This window comes from Cheilinus undulatus, linkage group 13 (genome assembly GCF_018320785.1).
Source record: "Cheilinus undulatus linkage group 13, ASM1832078v1, whole genome shotgun sequence".
Taxonomy (NCBI): Eukaryota; Metazoa; Chordata; class Actinopteri; order Labriformes; family Labridae; genus Cheilinus; species Cheilinus undulatus.
In genome coordinates, this window is record NC_054877.1 from 15299167 (window position 1) to 15318917 (window position 19751).

The 19751-nt window shown below is 36.5% G+C and overlaps 3 protein-coding genes across 3 annotated transcripts in view; 1 reads left to right on the top strand and 2 right to left on the bottom strand.

Moving 5' to 3' along the window:
- Nucleotides 1-867: 867 nt before the first annotated feature.
- On the bottom strand, nt 868-7590 carry LOC121520162 (transcription factor BTF3 homolog 4-like). Its single transcript, XM_041803503.1, has 6 exons — nt 7489-7590; nt 6950-7009; nt 4527-4640; nt 3864-4065; nt 2186-2245; nt 868-1277 (listed from the first exon to the last, which is right to left on the bottom strand). The coding sequence occupies exons 2-6, from the start codon at nt 7001-7003 to the stop codon at nt 1231-1233; spliced, it is 477 nt and encodes a 158-aa protein (XP_041659437.1). The 5' UTR covers nt 7004-7009; nt 7489-7590; the 3' UTR covers nt 868-1230.
- A 397-nt stretch (nt 7591-7987) lies between these two features.
- On the top strand, nt 7988-16045 carry txndc12 (thioredoxin domain containing 12 (endoplasmic reticulum)). Its single transcript, XM_041803200.1, has 7 exons — nt 7988-8164; nt 10241-10301; nt 10594-10646; nt 13269-13342; nt 13470-13539; nt 14289-14372; nt 15138-16045. Exons 1-7 carry the CDS (start codon nt 8065-8067, stop codon nt 15215-15217), a joined length of 522 nt encoding a protein of 173 aa, XP_041659134.1. The 5' UTR covers nt 7988-8064; the 3' UTR covers nt 15218-16045.
- Nucleotides 16046-16852: 807 nt separating this feature from the next.
- Nucleotides 16853-19751, bottom strand: part of gipc2 (GIPC PDZ domain containing family, member 2) — a 30463-nt gene continuing 27564 nt past the window's right edge. The window contains exons 5-6 of the mRNA XM_041803199.1: nt 18292-18373; nt 16853-17443 (exon numbers count right to left, since the gene is read on the bottom strand). Coding sequence (XP_041659133.1) covers nt 17292-17443; nt 18292-18373 — 234 coding nt within the window. The 3' untranslated portion in view covers nt 16853-17291. The remainder of the gene's footprint in view (nt 17444-18291; nt 18374-19751) is intronic.

Consider the following 19751-nt stretch of genomic DNA (forward strand, 5'->3'; position numbering starts at 1 on the left):
ACTGTAAAAAAAAAAAAAATATATATATATATATATATATATATATATATATATATATATATATATATATGCCGGAATTTGCCAGTACTATATATATAGTACTGGCAAATTCCAGCACTTCTGTTCTGACAGAGATGGTGTCTCAAATGGTCTGTGAGAGTGGCTGTCCGAGATGAATGATCTAATACTAGACCCCTCGTTTGTATAGCAGAAAATTAGCATGTTTTCAGCCTGGTTTAGATGTGGTTTGAATAGCTTGTCTATATTGGCACACACTGGGCAGAGATGTTTTTGGTTTATTTTAACAACCTTGGTTTCTGATATGACAACCCTCATTAATAGGCTTCCAAAGTCCCTATTAGCAACAAGGTGAGTTATGTCAGAGACTTTGTCCATGTTTATATAAAGTCTATGGTTAGGCATGAAATAAAAAAAGGACATTTTTCCATCAGAAAAAAAAACAAAATTTCCTCAAAGGAGTTTTAAATGTGATGCACTTTCTTAAGTATCATTGCAGCACTAGTGCATAAGAAAATACATTTAAGGAGCAAAAATGGAAAAATAAATAGTTGTGTAGTGAAAGTAAATGAAGTTTGGGAAATGTAACTGTGCTGCTTTGTAGAATTAAGTTAATTTACCTTGCAGAGAATTGTATTACACAAGAGTCCAGATATCTTTGAATACAGGGAAGTGTAAAGGAAGAGGCCCACTGTGGGGCTTTTTCTAGGCTTATCTGTTTATGCTATGAGCATGAGCTACAAATATTTTACATACAAAGGACTCTGTGATAATTTCAGATGTGTTCATGATAAAAGATATGTGGAATTTAACACTGCTGATATATAAAATATAATAAATAAACATTAGTAGCCCAAAAATGCTTTATTCAATTCATAAATCACCACTATAAGTAAAGTGAACTTTACTGTAATTTCATAAACAATCTCTTAAATACTAGCCTGTGTAACCATGTAGAAACCATTTATCTAATGTAGTTTGAGTCCTTCGGATGCTGGGAGGTGTGCACATCCTTGTTTTCTGCGAGTGTCCAGGATATCACAGCTGACTGAATCTGCATATTGTTGTGCTGTTGTGACAGTCTGACCCGGAGTGATTTGTGTCTCTGAAGATGATACGTTGCACCTTTAACAACCTCACAAGAAGAAATAACCTTTGTGAGTCCGTAAGAGGTAAACAATAAAACAGCTGATGGAGGCAGAAAGGGGTTCATCAATTAGCTTCATTCTTTGAGGCTTCATCAAAGTTTTCCACAAGATCTGTAAGAGAAAAGAGATTGAAAAAGGTTGTTTAAAAGTAAGCTTACTTGTTTTGATAACAGTTCTACAATATGTCAAACAACAATGAGTAATTCAACCCTTCGGTTTCAAAAGAAAACTTTGTTTCAAACAGTCTGCAAGTGAAAACTTTATTTTTAAAAACTGAAATATGGACAGAAAATGACAAAGACAACACCAAAGTAAATTCAACTCCTATGTCCCAGCATCCTCATAGGAGGAAATTACATTTTGGGTTCCCTGCACCATTACTCTTAATTTTGCAGAAATTAGACCTCTCAGCCTTATTTGTGGACACTCTGTCTGCCATCTTGAGATAACAAAAGCACATTACAATGATCAATGTCCATTCAAGATGGCTGCTAATCTAACCAAACTTTTCAATGTTATGATCAAAACGTGTATTTATGCCTGCTAGTGTTTGTCGTTTGATATGGCTGCAAATGTGAAGAGTATTAACAACAGCAGCAAACTACAACACCACTAAACAGCAAGTGCTCATATGAGGACATTGGGACTTTACACTGGTTCAAAAATAAGGGAATACAGCTTGGGCAGATTTTGAAAAGAAACCAACAGCTTACAAGGGAAAATGAGTATAATTGCATGTAGTAAAAATTAGTCTAAATTGATTTTTATTTGCACCAATTTGGTAGAATTGCCCATATTGTGTTAACAAAATGGTGTCTTTCCTGTGCTATACAATAAAATAAACCCACTGTCCTCATATGACAACATCAATTTACTTGCAAACTACTTGTTGTGGTACAATACTTAGTTATTATACTTATCAACTCTTACTAATTCCAAATAAATTGGATAGATAAAAAATACAAAACAAATGAAAGCTCATGTCTCACGAGGTTAAAGAAATAATCTTAAGTATATACCTGGTACGTCGTCATCCTCCTCTTCTGCGATTTCCTCCTTCACCGTTTTCATGTCCATTTCTGCAAAAAAAAAAAAAAACAAACATTAAAAATCAAATACCAACAAAATGGTTTTGTTTTTACTTTTGTAGTCTCCAGACCCCAAATAGGCTGTTTGTTTCACATTAAGTCTTTTGCTTTGCCACATCTTACATAGGTGAATTTTACAACTGAAATGAAAAATTTTGCACTGCCCTCTTCCCCTCAAATGGATGTGAAACAATCAGAAATAAAATGCCACATTAGATAATTTTAAACTTGATCACTTTGTCAGCAAAGTGTCAGACAAATTGTGAGCTCTTATAGAAAGCATCAAAATTTTCAATAAACCCCCTTTACGAAGGCACTTCTGCAGTTCTGACGCTGTTGTACTGCATCGTGCTGATCTGCGATTAGACATATTCACATCATCAACAACGAAGGGGAAAATAACATACTGGCAAGTAGATATGAGTATGAAGAACTAAACATGAAGATAGCACATGCATATCTGATTTTTCACCCCTCCCATTGGCTCATAGGGAATTTCCCTGAATTTTAACAGCTGTGTTCACACATCTGTTCATCTTAACTTGCAGTCTTTTCTCTAGGGGTGCTGAAAGAAACAACTGGGAAACGTAGGGGTGAAAAATTCTCCATTTGCATTCTTCAATGCTGTTCAACATTGGTATCAGCCAGTATCGGCCTTGTTGACAAACATCAGCCCTCAGCAATGAATGTGACATTAGCAGATACCAGCAGCCAAGGTTTATCTGTTGTGTTTGTTATCATGGTCAAATGCGAGAGAAAAAGTGTGCATAGTGGGAGTATTACGCCAAAAGAAGCCATGCAAAAAACATCTGTACCACTACCTGAATGTGCTGAATCGTTATTTGAACATCAGTACTGATATTAGCCCAGTCTTTTTCCAATCAATGCTTCTCTAATAAGTGCATTTTTAAGAGTTTGGTGCATGTGTAAAAGGGACTTTTAACTGGACTTTTCAGTAGGATAGCTGTATCTGGTGGTTTATGTTACAGCTTCCTGCACAAGTTTACTGGCAGAGCAATTTGAACAATTTGCTCATCAGTCATCATGCTGCAACACACATAATTTGCTTTACTGTCATGTGAAGGTCTTTTGGTCTATTGACAAAATTTGAAGGTCAAGTGCCTCAAAAGTGACCAATATAAATGCCAAAGTATCTTCTGCCAAAACAACCTGCAGCTAAATCCAGGTATTTTTTTCCCTCCCTGTCAATGTCGTTTTCTTCACAGTAACCCGTTTTTCTCTCACATTTACAGATTTATTCTCTGCAAGCTCTCCTGTGATTCTAAGCAAACAAAAATCTGCTGAGCAAAGCTGTCAGATGAATCTGCATGAGTACACTGACATGTTTAAAGGCAGCATATGCAACTGTGTCTCCGTTTTATTAAATTCAACCTTGTCTGGCTGCTTTTATAGTCATTTCTGTGTCACCTGGGATCTGACCTTTGCTCCTGTGGTTGAACCCCCTTTTTCACTACATCAACCTTCTGCCCATCTCAGCATTCATAAAATCTGATGACTCAAACTTCTAAAAATACCACTGGTATAACACGACCACAGGGAACCCTGGCAGTGCAACTTTGAGAGTGGAAGCCTGTTTGTGTACACTTACGTTGCCGTGGGAACTGCTCTGCCAGCTTGCGCAGGCTGGTGAGGCTGTCAGCTCCCAGCTGGCTCAGGATGCCAGGCAGCATCTCCGTCAGCTGCTTGGTCTCAGCGTGGCCCGTGATGGCGAACGTGTTTGCAGACAGAGAGGCCTGAACTTTGGGGTTGTTGAAGTGGATCACCGTCCCGTCATCTTTGATCATATTCACCTGAGGGAAACAACAAAACAAATTCAGAGTTAGCGATTTAGAAAGCTTAAGAAGCTAAACAAAATCAATATCAAAGAGCTCTTTCTTAGACCCAATGCATAAAAACTTCAAAAAGTCTTTAAATGTTAGTTTCTTGAATCAGCTCTTAAATAAATTATTGTAACCTTTTCTGTAAAATAAAAAAGGTAAAATTGAGCTACAACATGAGCTTTGCGCATCAGGTTAGTGTCTTTCCCCACATTTTCTCTGTTTATCTGCTTCGTTTTATCCGGCACACATTGTGAAACCCTGTTAGATAAAAGCCCCCTAAAAATAAACCAGATGAAATGATTGGAAAACGCTTTAGTCAGGCTCTCCCTGTCTTTTATCTTTCCTCTCCCCGGATTCCCAGCCAGAAAAAAAGAAAAGTTAAAACAGCACAGCTTTGGTGCATTGCTGACAGTTTTGCTTTGATAACTCACCTCTTCGATCCCTGCAATGTTGTTCACTGCCAGTTTCTTCAGCGAACCCTGGAGTTTTTTGTCGTCAGCTGTTGCTGTCTTGTGAACAACCTTTTTCTTCCTGCGGGCTGTTCCCTGAGGAAATAACAGGTGTGCAAGAAGAAAAACCAAGTTTAGCATCAACATATCCTGTCAGTGTGTTTGACAGATTTCTTCTTTTAATCTCAGATACTTTGCTTGCTTATTTCTGTCTGTGGAGTAGCATCTGTAACCGCAACAAACTACCTTGTACTACACTGGTTCCCAACCTGAGGTCCAGGCCCAAATATTGTTTTGCACACATAAGAATTAAAACACACTTTCTGGATAGTTTAACTCAAAGATATCTTGGTAAATACATGTGCATGAGACTATTCTGTTGTAAACAAAATAAATCTTATTTTTGACAACCTAGCTTTTTTTTTCTTCTGGGTTCTGAGGGGGCTCAACATTTCTTAAATACAAGTAGGGGGCTCCAAAGAAAAATGGAATTAGGAAGGAAAAATAATAGATGAAAACTGATAATTTTGTACGGATGAACAAAGATACAAACTTAAACTACTGAAACTAGCTTTTATGTTTAAGGAATGAGGATTAACAAAAAAAAAGTCTTCAGGCCTGTTGTTCATTCCTAAAACGTCACAAACCTATTTGTACATACAGCCAATATTTAAATTAACTATATCAGTTATAAATAATGACATATATTTTCATATCTGCTGTTACTGATAACTAACTTTTTAAGCTAATTTCTGCTGCTAATATTGTGCATCCCTATTGGGAACCAATGTACTTAACAGAGTAGCTTTTGCATACTTTATTGGTTTCACAAGCAAATGTCTGCTTACTGTATATTACAAATAAAAAATTGATTACAGGCACAAAGACTGGAGGAACATCAACATAAATCTGATGAACAAAAAAAGTCTTCCTGATGCATTGACGCAAAAAAAAAAAAAAAGGCTCAACAGTTGCTTTTAAGTTTGAGTGATACTGCCATTATTATCTCCTATACTTTCATGGCATTACCTATAGGAATATGACTTAAAAAATTTAAAATAATTTTCAAAACAGCATGAATTTTAATCTTTGATATCATTTTTTTTACTTTTTTGGTAAAATGTGTTCATATATTTAGCTCTGCATTTAAAACACATCTTGATGCCCAAACATAGAGTTACTGTTGCAAAAGTATTTGCAAGTGCGTACAAAGATCTGTGCACAAATCTGCAAATGCATGTACAGATCTGCAAATGCGTGCACAAATCTGCAAATATGTACACATCTTTGCATGCATTTGCAAATCTTTACACATGCATTTACATTTGTACACGCATTTGTGGATTTATGCACACATTTTCAAATCTACCTACGCATTTGCAGATTTGTGCACAGATCTTTGTACGGATTTGCAAATACTTTTGCAACAATAATAGCTCCATAAAACAAGAGATGGAGATGCATGATATCAGTGTAGGCAGATATTTGCGTAGAAAGTTAATTAAAGTATCAGCAGATCTTAAAATTTCTGACAATATTTACAACTGATATTTTGGTTTTAGAAACCTGCTTGTGGGGCAGGTGGCCTAGTGGTTTAAGTTGTGCCCCATGTGCGCGGTGGGCCTGGGTTCAAATTCGGCCCGTGGCTCTCCCCAGCTCTTTTATCCCTGTTTCATATATTGTCCACTTTCCTCCTCTATCAGTAAAGGCACAAAAAGCCCAAAAAGAAACCCTAAAAAGAAATCTGCTTTTAAGAAATCTGTAGATATTGACTTACAAACATATACACTGTTCATCCTTAAACTTTAGATTGGGTGTTTTAAGGACTAAAGTTTTAGGTCTGAACTACATTTAAGTATCGGTTCCAACATAACCTACATATTTCATTAAATCAATTTGTAAATTTCTGATATCAGATATTGGTAAAAATCCACTCTTGTACATCATTGATTTTCAGTCCAATAAACTTTAAATGACATAAGCTCAGACTAACAAGTCTGGTGATTATTAGTGTGTGATATTTTGGGAACATCTGATAAAATTAGAACAATTTAATGTCATCATGTAGGGAAATGGACATCATAATATAGAACAATGCAAGGTCTATGTAAGTGCAAAAATAACAAATAACGCCCCCTAGTGTGTGGTTAAAGACCTGATAATGAATTCGAACAAAGCCACAGAGGCCACAGATGAAGGGGCCAATGATCCCATAAAGGGAATGCTGAGGTCAGGAGGACAGACATGACAGATGCTGAATGCTTTCACACTCCTCCAAATGAGGCAAAACCAGCGAGCTTGACTGAGATTCCCACACTTGATATGTCAGAGTTCTCGACATTTTTGCACCTATACGAGAAGGACAAGAAGTTTTAAAGCATGTCAAAACTGAATTAGACTCTTACCTTTCCACCTATCCGCACTTGTGCCTGAAGTTTGGCGAGCTTCTCTTGATTCATAGTGTTCTATTTTGACAAAACAATGATAAAAATCAACACTATTAATACATTTAAACTACGATAACTCCAAACTTTATCGAGGACAACAAACATAAAGTAGTTGTGGTAGCACATGCCATAACAAGTATTTAGAGCAGATAGTCGTCATTTCCACACGGTAGCACTGCGCTAACAGACTTCTAAGAGCTACATCGAATTAACCTGAATCCCACTGTAAACATACTGACGACAATAAAAACAAAAAATTCACAGGAACACTGTGTTTAATTTTGTATATAAGAAATAACGCAGTGACACACGAAAATGTAACAAAATAAGCTGCTAACCACAAGGCTAATTCAGCTAATACTGGCATGGTGGTTATAAAAACAGGATACATGAACTGGGGTTTTATTGTTCAGCAAAAAAACAAAACAAACGACACTGTGTTATATAAGCAGCCCGTGTTAGCTAAAATATGGACCAATTATTGAAATTATATTTACCTCTGAAAGTGAATTAAGTCGGATGAAATGGTTCTCGCAGCTAAGGAGGGTGAAGCAGTGCAGCTTTAAAGTGCGTCAAGAACCAGCAATGCAATCTGCTTCCTGTTAAAATTTCCACAATAGTTTTGATATGATCTGATATTGTAGGTTTTTATTAATTAAAAAGTGACAGATATTAGTTATACACTTAAAAATTGAAATTACTGTATATTTGTTTGATATTTATCACGCACAATAACTCTTGTTTGTGTTTTAAAACGAATTATCTGCCTTTACTTGTGTATATCCGCCTTTACTTCTAGTCTTTGTGTTCTTTTACCGTTATCTAGCTTGACAGGCTGAAGCGGCAGACAGGAGCACGCGGTTGTGTGGATGTGACGTCAAGAAGGCAACCCCCAAAATGGAAAATGAGTCACCGCTGACCAATGGGAGTAGGACGAAGGAGGGGGCATCTCATACACATGCGCAGCATCCCTCATATTCATTGGTCAGACTTTCACATCCGGGTCTCTGGTTCAGTGAGCGCTACTAGCTTCCAGCCGTACTGCAGTAGTGAGGGAATAAGGCCAAGTCAAAATGCAAACATCTCTCGTGAATATCGTGCTGTTTTCATCCTTGCATGTTTTGTTGTCTTTGACGTGTTTTCACGAGGTTGTGGAGGCAGCCGGTGGAAAAGGTGAGTTCACGTAATGAGCTAATATACAAGCTGAGACTGGTGTTAGTGACTTCAGAGCCTGTTCATTGATATTTTATACCAGAGACAAGGGAGAGCTAAGCTAGTCTCTGCTCAAACAAAAGTGTGTTACCTGATCAGGTAGTTAAATAACAGTGACGTGGTGTTCTTTTGGCGTCAAACGAGACTTTTAAATGTCAGTTTTCGCAGGTTAGCTGAGTAGTTCACTGCTATCACCACTACTTCCGTATAAAGTCATTCCCCTGGGATAACTCTGAAAATTGGTCAAACTAAACCAGACTAGAATAAAATTTTCATGCCAGCGGTGCTTGACTATTACAAAGTAATATATATAATTTATAATAATGATACATATTTAGACAGTGAATGAATATTGAGATTGCAGTTTATATAAGATAAGGTGCAGGGCACGAGTTCGTATCAGATTATACAAAGACACCTGCTCAGAAATGGGCACGAATATTATTTTTACTCAAAAGCATTTAACATGTATGGCATTTTATTAAAGCAACTTCATTTGTTGAGAGGTCTGTATTTTAATCTTATATTAAAATGAACCAAACATTTACTAAAGGCAGCAAAGTAACAGAAAATGCGTTTTTAAAAACATTTCTAGTTAATGCCAGAGTAAATTTAAGTAGATAGAAATAAACATTTCATAGTAACACTTTGCACAGCGTTTTAGGGGTATTTCACTCTTTAACCGCAGCACAATAATAAACCTGTAGCCTTCCTTTAAGAAGACTTAGAAAAAGTTGTCTTTAAACAAAATAAGTCATTCTGTTATTTATTAAGGTAAAGTAAAAGATGCACTTCTATATATGAGCATGATATGATGCAAGATCTATGTGAACAAGAGAAGAAGACGGTTCTTATTTTATCATTTTAAACAGGAAATTTTTAATGCAGTCTTTGTTTTGTTGACCATGTTTTTTTTTTTTATTTATTTCTATGATTTTGTGTTGTTTTAATCCATTTGGTTGATTTTATGGTATTCTCTTTTGTTTTTACATTACTTATTATGTTTTCAGTCGTTCTGTTTTTTTATTTTCGTGTTTTTGTCATTGTGCAGCATTTTGGTAAACAATGTATTTTAAATGTGCCATATAAATAAAGCGGATTGGATTAGATAATATCAATGCTTACAATGTCTAGATGAAATTTATTTTGCCTTAGCTATTACAAAATGTCCCTAAGATTGAATTTTTGTCTGTAGCATCAAATCTTTAATTTTAGTAGCTTCAATTTTTTATGTTAGTTTCACTGGTTTTATTAACATGTACTTGCAAAGTCATATCTGACAGTGTGAACACATGAGAGTTCAATCCTGTGTATTTTACATGTAAGCTAAAAATCATCAATGGAGTTTTAATAATTAAAAATTATTGCTTTCACTTTGGGATGCAGGATATTATCGGCATGATGTCAGTATTGGCAGAAATTAGCTTCAAATACGAAAAATTCTTCCCATATTTACAACCAATATATCGGCCTATTTCAGCTGCAGATATTATAATAAGTTTGTTGATATTTAGGCAAGATTAACAGATCTACGTCATCTGAAGTCTTTTTCTTTCCTCATTCTTGTTTCTCAGGTTAAATGTGTGTTTTAAGAACTGAAGTTTGTGTCTTTGTTCCCCCTTACACTTTAAAGTGTGTTTTGAAAGCTTAAGTTTTAGGTCTGACCTATATACTGTGTATATATCAGTAAATTATGCAACAGTCGCATAAAGAAATGTAGCCTAAGGCAAAGCTACTTCCTGTGTAGCTGCTGGCTCTGTAATGAACCTTTTTCATTCGATTGGAGAACTGAATTGTTGTAATGATTAGCTGTTTCATTACTGCTTTATAACCCTACGTCCTGGTTTCTTTGAGTTGTTCCTGGTGACAAAGCAGAGTTGATTCTTCCCTGCAGCTTGATATCAAATTACAACCATTGCCACAGTTTCTTCAAAGTTCTTTGTATTGACACTGTTATTTAAAGCAGATCCACCCTGGAGAGGGAACATAATATCCGTTGCATAAGTCTGGTGTGCTCATTAGTTTGTTCTCCTGCAGGGTTTGGCGATCATATCCACTGGAGGACGCTGGATGACGGCAAGAAGGAAGCAGAGGCCAGGTGAGTTCACTGGAATTATTTAAACTTGTACTATAAACCTGCTGAGCTGCCTTCCGTACAGCTATTAGCCTGAGGTCTAATACAAACAACATCTACGTTTTCACTGATGACTGGAGACTATTGACACAGATATGAATAGCTTCTGCTACTGCTGCTGTTTGTAAGGATAGCTCATTTCTAAAGGCATGCTTTCATTTACTACCATTGTAGGACAGATTAGAAGCCCCCAGTTTTGTGTCTTATGTTTAGTGTCACTCTTAATAGATTTTTTTTTATGTGTTTGCATTTACAGTGGGCTGCCAATCATGCTCATCATCCACAAGAGCTGGTGTGGAGCCTGCAAAGGTAAAACCAAGCCCTCAAAGTCCCACTCTGTCACTTTAAAACACATTAGGTTTAGATCTGCATTGTTATTTTTAAAAAAAACATCATGGAAAAGCTCTGACTTGCATACAAACCAAATATAACCTGCTATGACACAGTTACAGGGTTTTTAGATGAGTCATAAAAAATGAGATCTCAAACCAAAAAAAATATCATGCAAACTTTAGCTTGTGTCAAAACAACTCATAAGGCAAGCGGAAAATGTGTACACAAGTTGATGTAAAATTCTTGGATTTTATCACATCCTATTTTTGGCTCATGTTACTAATGTACGGTTTTAGCATTTAACAGTTTATTTTATTTGCACATATGAAAAAAAAGATATATAAAGAAAAAAAGATGACAAGAGAAAAAATATACATAGTGAAAAAAGATAAATATGGCAAAGATGTCATTGAGCTTAATTGGTCTTACAAAAAATTAGTTTGTTTCTTGAATGAATTTCCAACAATGAGGTCCTTAAAATTGTGGAAAAAGTTGTCTTAAAAAGGTTGCATGAAGATAATCGGCTGACCTTGTATTGTCATTATGTTTAAGTGAGCTTCATTAGTTGATGTATGTTTTGTTTTTTTAAGTATCCGCTCTGAAAACTACAGATCCCCCAATTGGACATGGATCCACACATTTTCTTTTACTCCTTTTTTGTGTAACGAGTAATTTCCAGTTTTCCTCAGAATATTGACTTATTTTTGTTGTTACCAAGACCACTTTAATTTTCCCGTGATAATAGAATGAATTTCTCAAGATCTTGAAGGTAATGAAACTAAGTTATCATTTGAGGAAAAACGTTTTTTATCAAGAATAAGCAAGATTAAAAAAGCTGACATTTCAAGAAAACAACTAAATTTTACTCACTGTCTCAAAAAACCTGAGTTAACTGAAGTGTATCTATACATGTCCTCTGAGGGCTTCCATAGAAAATGAAACAGGAACATATTTAAAAGGTCTGAGATAAAATACTGATACATAAACAAATTAGGAACAACTTACAGTAATACAATATTGGAAAACCCAAGAGTGTGTTGATTTAAATCCTTTTAATATAACACATCATCTCAATATGCATGTTTGTTCTCACAGTACAACTTAAAACTCATGAACAAGTTAAAGACTGACTTTCTAACACAGGTAACAGGTTAAACAAGGGGCCCATAAATGCAGCTTTAGTCCAACTATTAAGATAGAAGTAATAAGTTGCTGTAGTTTACCAAATCATTCAGTGTAACCTGAGACATTTAAAGGTCATGGATGAGAGAAAACTGGCCCGTTAGTAAGAAAACAGATGTGACTAATACTGTAAGTAATGGCTCTGTGCTACTTTGACATAACAAGTAAACCAGCATACATGTCAAAACATCCTCACTCAACCTTGAAAGAAGGCAAAGGTTTTTGTTTTCATCATGTGATAACAGACAAGATACTGAACTGTATATTAATGGTAAACTGACTGTAAATTACTGGATCTTGTCTGGTCTAGCATCAGGAACTAACACCACCTCCTTAATGACAAATCATGACCCAACATGCTTATGCATTTTTTCAATCGCAACAAAATGGTTTTAGTGAAAATAGAGCAGTTTCAGACTTGAAGTGGAAGAAATGTGACAGAACATGGAGATGGAAATGTGGCCTTTAAAATAAAAGCACATTATAGACTTTCTATTCCATATTTATTCAAGGTACAGATCTGTGACCCACTGAAAATAGCTTTGCTACCCACTTAGAACCAAGGCTCCGTATTAAACCCGGCTTATGTTTTCGTTTATGTTTTGTAGTTTTTTGTGTAAAGTTTCAGTTAAAACTTAAAAGATATTTTTTACTGTGTAAATTAAACAGTACAATAGTGCTAGACAGGGCTTAATTTAAACTTTTTTGCTCACCAGCCACTGTGGCTATTAGTTTTCCAAAGTGACTAGCTACTCTGAATTTTCATTTGCCACAATTTTGTTGTGCTAAATAAAATTATTATGTGTAAGGTTCACTGTGGCATGCTGAAATTAATCTTTAAGATGTAAATGAACACAGTACTTTCAACTTGAAACTAGTTTTCTCATCCACCCTGGAAAAAATACAAACTGACCAACAAAGTTTGTGGTCTAGGAGAAAGTGAGGACAAATCTAGCACTTTGCAATTATTAGGGGGGGAAATGACCCCTTAATGTGCAAAATAGCCTTATTGGAATAAGCATCTACCACTGTAACAGTGTTCACAAACACTGGTGTTAACAACTGAACCCAGTTAGAGTCAAGCACAGGAGGTGTCCCCAGTAACTTCAGCCTGCAGGTGCTAGATATACAAACAGAAAAAGAAATCTCTAACTCGAATGTCAGCCTTTATTTGGCCTAACTTAAAGGTGAGACAAATGAGCCACTCCTCTGTTGGGATAGAAAACAAACCACATCCTATGTAGATGAATAAATATGAGTAAGACTATATATGGCCTGTTATATGTGCGCTCAACTGAACAAATGTCAAAGTAGCAGAGGGGCAGTACTGTATTATACAGGCAATAACACAATTTTCCCTGGTTTTAATAGCAAAACAAAAGCCTGTTTAACTGTATTTTGTCTTTTTCACATCAGCACTGAAGCCCAAATTTGCAGAGTCTAAGGAAATCTCTGAACTTGCACACAACTTTGTGATGGTGAATGTGGAGGTAAGAAAATGTGCAGAACTTCTGAATTCAACCAAAGTGCAAACAGTCAAAATTGACACAAAACAACCAGGTGGTTGAGATTTCGTTCCCAGGCCTGAAAATGACGAGTTATCTCTTGTTTGAACAGGATGACGAAGAGCCAAAAGATGCAGCCTTCACCCCCGATGGAGGATACATTCCTCGGATTCTTTTCCTCGGTATGGAGGGGGGTTGAGTCTTGCTGAATGTAAACACTCAAACTGATTCTTTTGGAGACACTGATTTCAGAGTTGCTCCTGTCTGGATAACATGCAGGGTCTGATAATAATTCAGTAACATTATTTGGTTTCACTGACAGGACATGAAATCAACTGAATTATAAGGGTGCGGCAAACAAACTAATGCTAGAAAGCTTTCATATTTTTAAAGGCTCTCAAAAAAGTATACATAGTTTATAGAATAAAGCCTGAAACAGTTGTTTTTACTTGGACAGTCAAGTGGCTTTGAATATATGACTGTATATGTTTTTAAATATAACTGATAATAGTTGGAAATGTGTGAAAGAACAAGTTCTAGGAATTTTGTCATAATTTCGAAGATCTTTAAAAGATATGCGGTAAATATTTAGCATTTTAAAGCTGAAATTGTTGCGAGTAATCAAAAGGTTAATGGGTGAGAAATCAGCAACAGTTTGACATTTTCTTTTCATCTCTTGGATGATAATTTATTGATTGTCTTTGAAATTTTGACCTTTTTTGGACTGAACACTCAATTTTTAGGGCTCAGAAGCTTTGTTGTTCATTATCTCTGCTTGTAGGAACATTTTTGCAATTTTTGCCAAATGAGCCCTGAAAGTAAATGTACTATTAAATTAGAAAGTGCTTCTGGTTGAAGGCCATTTTCTTTATATTTAACAATTTTTTGATATTGATCAAAGGTTTCATTTCCCTTTTCTAACTTCTTACAGATCCAAGCGGCAAAGTCCATCCTGAAATTACCAACAAGAAAGGCAATCCAACCTACAAATACTTCTACAGCAGTGCAGAACAAGGTAAAAATGCAGATTTGGATTCTCAGTTTTCTTTTTCAGAACAAATTAGTCGCTGCATGTTTAAAGAAATGGTAGCTGAAGTCTATAAATCCAACTTTTTAAAGATTTATTCCATGGATTGGCCTCAAACGCTGTTTGAGTTCGCCAATTGTAATCAGGTGGCTGACCTCACACAGGCTTTGTCCAATTCTTTCTACAGTCTATGCTTGCAATACACAAGATCCCTGGGAGTGTAGAACAGTAATGACTGTGTGCCATTTTATTATGGTGGCCACATCGGTATATAGGATTTGAAAAAAATGGTAAAAACAGTGCAGCTTACATACCAGATTTTAAGGTATCTAGGCCTCTTTTTTTCTTCTTGTGTTTTTTTTTTTTTTAAACTTAAGGAACGCGTGGGGAATACATCTATCAAAAGGCCAAGGCCCAGTTTATCCTGTGGCTGATGTGTCTAGTCAGTGTTACCGGCTAAGCTAGAGAACTGTAAAGTGCCGCCCCACAGCAGGCAGTATTCAGTAAAATTCACCTCAGGCGATTGATGTTTGTATCATGTGACTGTTGTAGAACTGGTGGGATTTTCCTGCTTGTAATGAAGCTACTTAACTTTTTTTTCTGCACCATCTTGGATGTATCAAACACTGGCCACAGTATCTTTTTTCATCATGTCTAACGTCATGAGATCGAAATTTATAGAAATTGCCAGGAATGTCCTGTATGTGTGAAAGGGGCTTACAAAAATAATCTTTCATCTTTGTCCCATCTCAGTTGTGTCCGGTATGAAGGAAGCTCAGGAGAAGCTGACAGGCGACGCCTTCAAGCAGGGTCATGCCGGAGATGAGCTGTGAAGAGCCCGAGACTGGCATCAGGTTGTAAGGGCTACACTTCCTCTACCTGAGCCTGCGCTGCAGATCAAACTGTAACACCACCCCAACAACCCAAACAATCCTTATTTAAACACTAACTTTAGACAGTGAGGTGCCATCTCACTGAGCAAACCAAGCCAACCATTAAAACGGTGCTTGAGTCTTTTTTTTGTTTGGTCCGTTTATGTTTCTGATCACTGTTCTCATTCCCTGTCATTGTTACAAAACATGTATCTGTAAGTAATCAAGTGCCATGTACTGTACTTAACTGCCTGTAGAGGATATAACCAAGTCATTTTAGCCAAGTTACTCACTTTGACTCATTATGCAGTTGCTGGAAACATCTGGGAAATGCCAAGTTTTAACGGGTAAACTGCCTTGTTTTTCACAAGACAACCATGACATTTTCAAGAACAGATGAGCTTAACTTTATAGATGACTGTTTAGTTCAGTTTAACCAGTTTTATTTTCACCTAACAGCATTGTACTTCTTGTTAGTCAGGATAAATATTTTTAATACCTACAGTGATGTGCTTCCAAAGATCCTCTACAGTCTTAACTCTACCATGTCAATATCTGTGATGCACTATAACCTGATTTTACTATACACATTCATTTAATCCTGCCAGTTTATGTGCTTATTATTGTGTTTTCTTGTTCTGAGCCTGTTTCGCTGCTTGTAAAGTGACACTACTTGGTTCATTTTCTTTGTTTAGCTCTTTAATTGAAGGATGAAAGCATTGGTTAAGTGTCTTGATGTATTTTATACATGTACACAGCCAGGTGTGCAAATAAAGTTTGTTCTACAGAGTCGTTTGTCATTTCATAGTGAGCCAGATGGATTCACGACACCGCTGTGATAACAGTGTATCAAATTTTATTGTCTATCCAACAATAGTGATCCCTTATGGTTTGTCAAACAATATGAAACTGCTGCAGACAGCCAGCATCAGAACATGACATGAATCAAGTCACTATTTAAATTCAGTTTGACAGTGATTTAAATAGTGCAGTTACATCAATGCAAGTGCATTCATTTAAGACACTGGATTGCAATTGATCCCAGACACAGCCTGCAAAATGGCTTTTTTAAGAAAAGACCTCTTTTATACCAAGCCACTTCTCAGTGTAAAAAATCTATTACATTATATGATTTACCATGATACAATAAATTACAGGCAAAAACAAGCATACATCTCTAAATAAGCTGAGTGTATGGCATATTAACAGTGTTTACAGACTTTAACAAGACTAAAAAGGAATGTTTGTGTGTCGTCAAACTTGTCTAAAGGCATTCAAAGTCTCTGTACTGATCTGTCTCTGACAGAATGACAAAAGGCTCAAACTGAGATGTATAAGGACACAGAAATTGGAAAAACAGCTTTAACATGCAGCTCCAATGTTTTTGTACTCTACAATGTCATTTAAAAAGTAAAGAAGGAAATAAAAAGCATGTTTGAGAGATATATCTAGCTAAGATCACTATAATTACACTAATTACACCATGTTGCTGCTGTAAAATCAGCAACATTCCACATGTAAAAAAACCTATAAAAAGCTGTGTGGTACATTTTTATATATTTAAAATAACAGCTATAAAGTGAGATTAAAACTTAGTGATTGTTTTAAAATTTATTGTGTGCAGAGACCATTTAATTACTGGTCCTAGACCAGTGTAGACTCTTAACATGTAGCCACATCAAGGGTTGGTGTCTCAAAGGGTGAAAAGGTTTAAACATCTACAACCAATGCTCAGATTTTCAGGAAGCAGAGTGCAGGTGCTGTCCTGGACCTGCACCCCACATTTCTTGGATATCTTTACAAGATTACACTGAAATGCTGATGTTTTAGATTCCTTCTGTAAACCAAAGTGACCAAGTATGACGCTGGAATACACTCCCATCTGAGCACAAAGCTAAAAAAAAGAAAAAAGAAAAAAACAGACTCACTCATATTGTCCAGTTTGCTTCTGATAATAATAAGGGGTGAGTTTGGGGAAAGGGAGGAGTGTGTGTAGATGTGTATTTTTTTTGGGATGAGGGAGGCAGAGGCGAACTTAAAATCTTCCCTGCTTGGCATCTCCTATGGCCCCCCAGACATCAAAGACAAACTCATCAGGAAAGGCGAAGTCTCCAAGGGTTTCATCTAACGCCATGGCAAACTCATCGGGGTTCTTCTTGTCGCGGCCGACCTCGACCATTGTAGCAGCTGGAGAGGCAGAAGAGTTAACTTAGTAACTGCAGAGTTTTATCGATAATAAGCATCAAGAGCTTTCTGTTCAACTTTTCATCACTTCTTCCTTTGTTTTCCAGCAGGTCAAGTCATCCCTGTTGGATATAATGCTTGCAAAGATGCAGCCCAAAACTTCAATCAGCATGGCATGACAACATTTTGTTTTTGAGTATAATTACCCCCCTTAGGCAGATTGATTATGTGCATTTAAAACAACCTTACTTTGAGGGGTAAATGATCTATGTTGCAGCAAGACAACAACAAAAAAAAGCAGACACACCACAGTGCTGACATTTTTCTCCCAGGGTTTGGGAAGGAACGCTATGTGACTAAATCACGGATTAACATACAGACTGAGGTCACAGATAGCGCCAACTCAGGCCAAAGAATTTGGCTGAAACTGGCTATGAACCAACCTGATAATCCACTTTAGACTTATATTAAAAGGTCACTCAGGAGTATTAGGTATAAAAGATAGCTAGGTTTCTTTTAGATGTCTAATAAAAATGTTTTTTACTTTAATCATGTGAGATTATTTCTGTAAAAGACTGAGAAAAAATAATATTTAAGGATTATTTTAACCAAACAGCACTGCACAATGCAATATTGTTGCAGCCCCCAAATTCATCTGGAAATATCACACAGGACTCAGACAACACATGCACATTAATGTACTAACTTTGCAGGAAATGCCTGAAGTATGACCAGATACAAAGGCAAAACATCATCTGAACTCTCAGGCATGTCAATGCAGGGATATTTTACATTATTTTACAGAAACAGAAAATAAACTTCATAAATGATGCTTGAATATTGTTACTCACCAAGTTCAGTGTCTCTAATGCCCATGTAGGACTCCAGGAGGTCATCCACTTTCTGCACTGCTTTCTCCTCAAACTCCGTTGGCTAGAGAACACAAACAAATCCTTTTAATCATCAAGTTCCTTAATTTTACTGTAAATTACTCTTGAAGCGTATACACCAAGCTGTTGCAGATGATGTGATCAGTCCAAGAGTGATTCGTTTTCGAAGATGTCAATGAGAGGGACAGATCATTCATGTGAGGAGGTATGAATGTGGAAATGCAGTGTTTGTCAGACAAAAAAAACAAGACATGCCTGCTAACTGCCACGGATGTCTTATAAAGTCAAAACACTTCGTCTAGAGCCCTTCTACAGGTGATAATTTTCCACATTTACCACTGGTTTATCTTTATTTCCTTCAGCTGTTTTTGAATTGTCTGTACCTACGTGAAGTATGTCTAACAGACTTTTTCAGTGTTTTTGGTCATTTCTTGTGTATCTTCAATAGAGATTAAGATTATATCAAGAGGAACAAGGAGATTCCTGTCAACAGTTCAATGTCAAAAGGGGAAAAGATAATCCTGCGTTAGCAGGAGCATCCAGAGGAATGGCCCCTGAAAGGCCTGTCAAATGGTTACCTGGTAAAATGTCAATACTATTAACATGAGTCTTTTTGGCTTGGATAATGTCTTTCTGTCTGTGTAAGTTATCATTCATATAGGCCATTGTTAGCCAAAACTGTTAAAAAGGCAACTGGACTAGATTGTTCTTGAAGACATTTCACCTCTCCTCCAAAAGGCTTCTTCAGTTCTAAAGCAGCCCTGACAAACCTGAAGAGGCCCAAGAGGACATGCCCTTAGATGAAACTGGGTCCTGCATAGCTCAGATTACCATTGAAGCTACACACATCTGCTACTTCATTTTGTCCTGTTGCTCTGATTGACCTGTCATGAATGTGACAGAATGTTCCTCCAATCACCTTCCAAGAATTTTTTGAAAAGTCTAGCCCTTCCCAAACGATTTCTATGGGAGGTTTCCCAGATGAATGTGAAATATATTCATGTAATGGATATATGAAGCAGTTTATCTGGCATGTCAGTCTATTTATTTGGGAGATAACAAAAAAAACTGTTTCCAAGTAAATATTGTGGTTAAATGTACAGGCCAGCTTCCTCCTTTTCTTCTCCTTTCTTTTTTGGCATCTCAGGGAAGGTCCTGTTAAGGCAATATGCAGCCCAAAATTACTGGCCTAACTATTCTTGGGTTTTTTTTTTTTTTTTTAATCAACCAGTCCACCCCCAACACTTTGCAAAAACAGATGCACACAGTTTAAGGGAAAGAGGGTTAAAATTATGAAAAGTTTTAGTGGAGCAACAATAATAGCAATTGCATTTTTTCCACTGTAACAAATGCTAACTATTTAGGTTGTCTTGCTTTAAAGTAGAATGAACATGTTTTTGTTAACCTCCACAAGCTCCTCC

Bases quoted from the DNA above. Each gene is read 5' to 3' on its own strand.
- LOC121520162 (XM_041803503.1), bottom strand. From the start codon at position 7,003: ATGAATCAAGAGAAGCTCGCCAAACTTCAGGCACAAGTGCGGATAGGT. The intron at 2,246-3,863 runs GTAAGTGTACAC...TTTTTTTTGCAG, and splicing joins AGAGCAGTTCCCACGGCAAC to AAATGGACATGAAAACGGTG. The intron at 1,278-2,185 runs GTATATACTTAA...TTTCTCTTACAG, and splicing joins GGAGGATGACGACGTACCAG to ATCTTGTGGAAAACTTTGAT.
- txndc12 (XM_041803200.1), top strand. From the start codon at position 8,065: ATGCAAACATCTCTCGTGAATATCGTGCTGTTTTCATCCTTGCATGTT. The intron at 10,302-10,593 runs GTGAGTTCACTG...TTGCATTTACAG, and splicing joins AAGAAGGAAGCAGAGGCCAG to TGGGCTGCCAATCATGCTCA. The intron at 10,647-13,268 runs GTAAAACCAAGC...TTTTCACATCAG, and splicing joins CTGGTGTGGAGCCTGCAAAG to CACTGAAGCCCAAATTTGCA.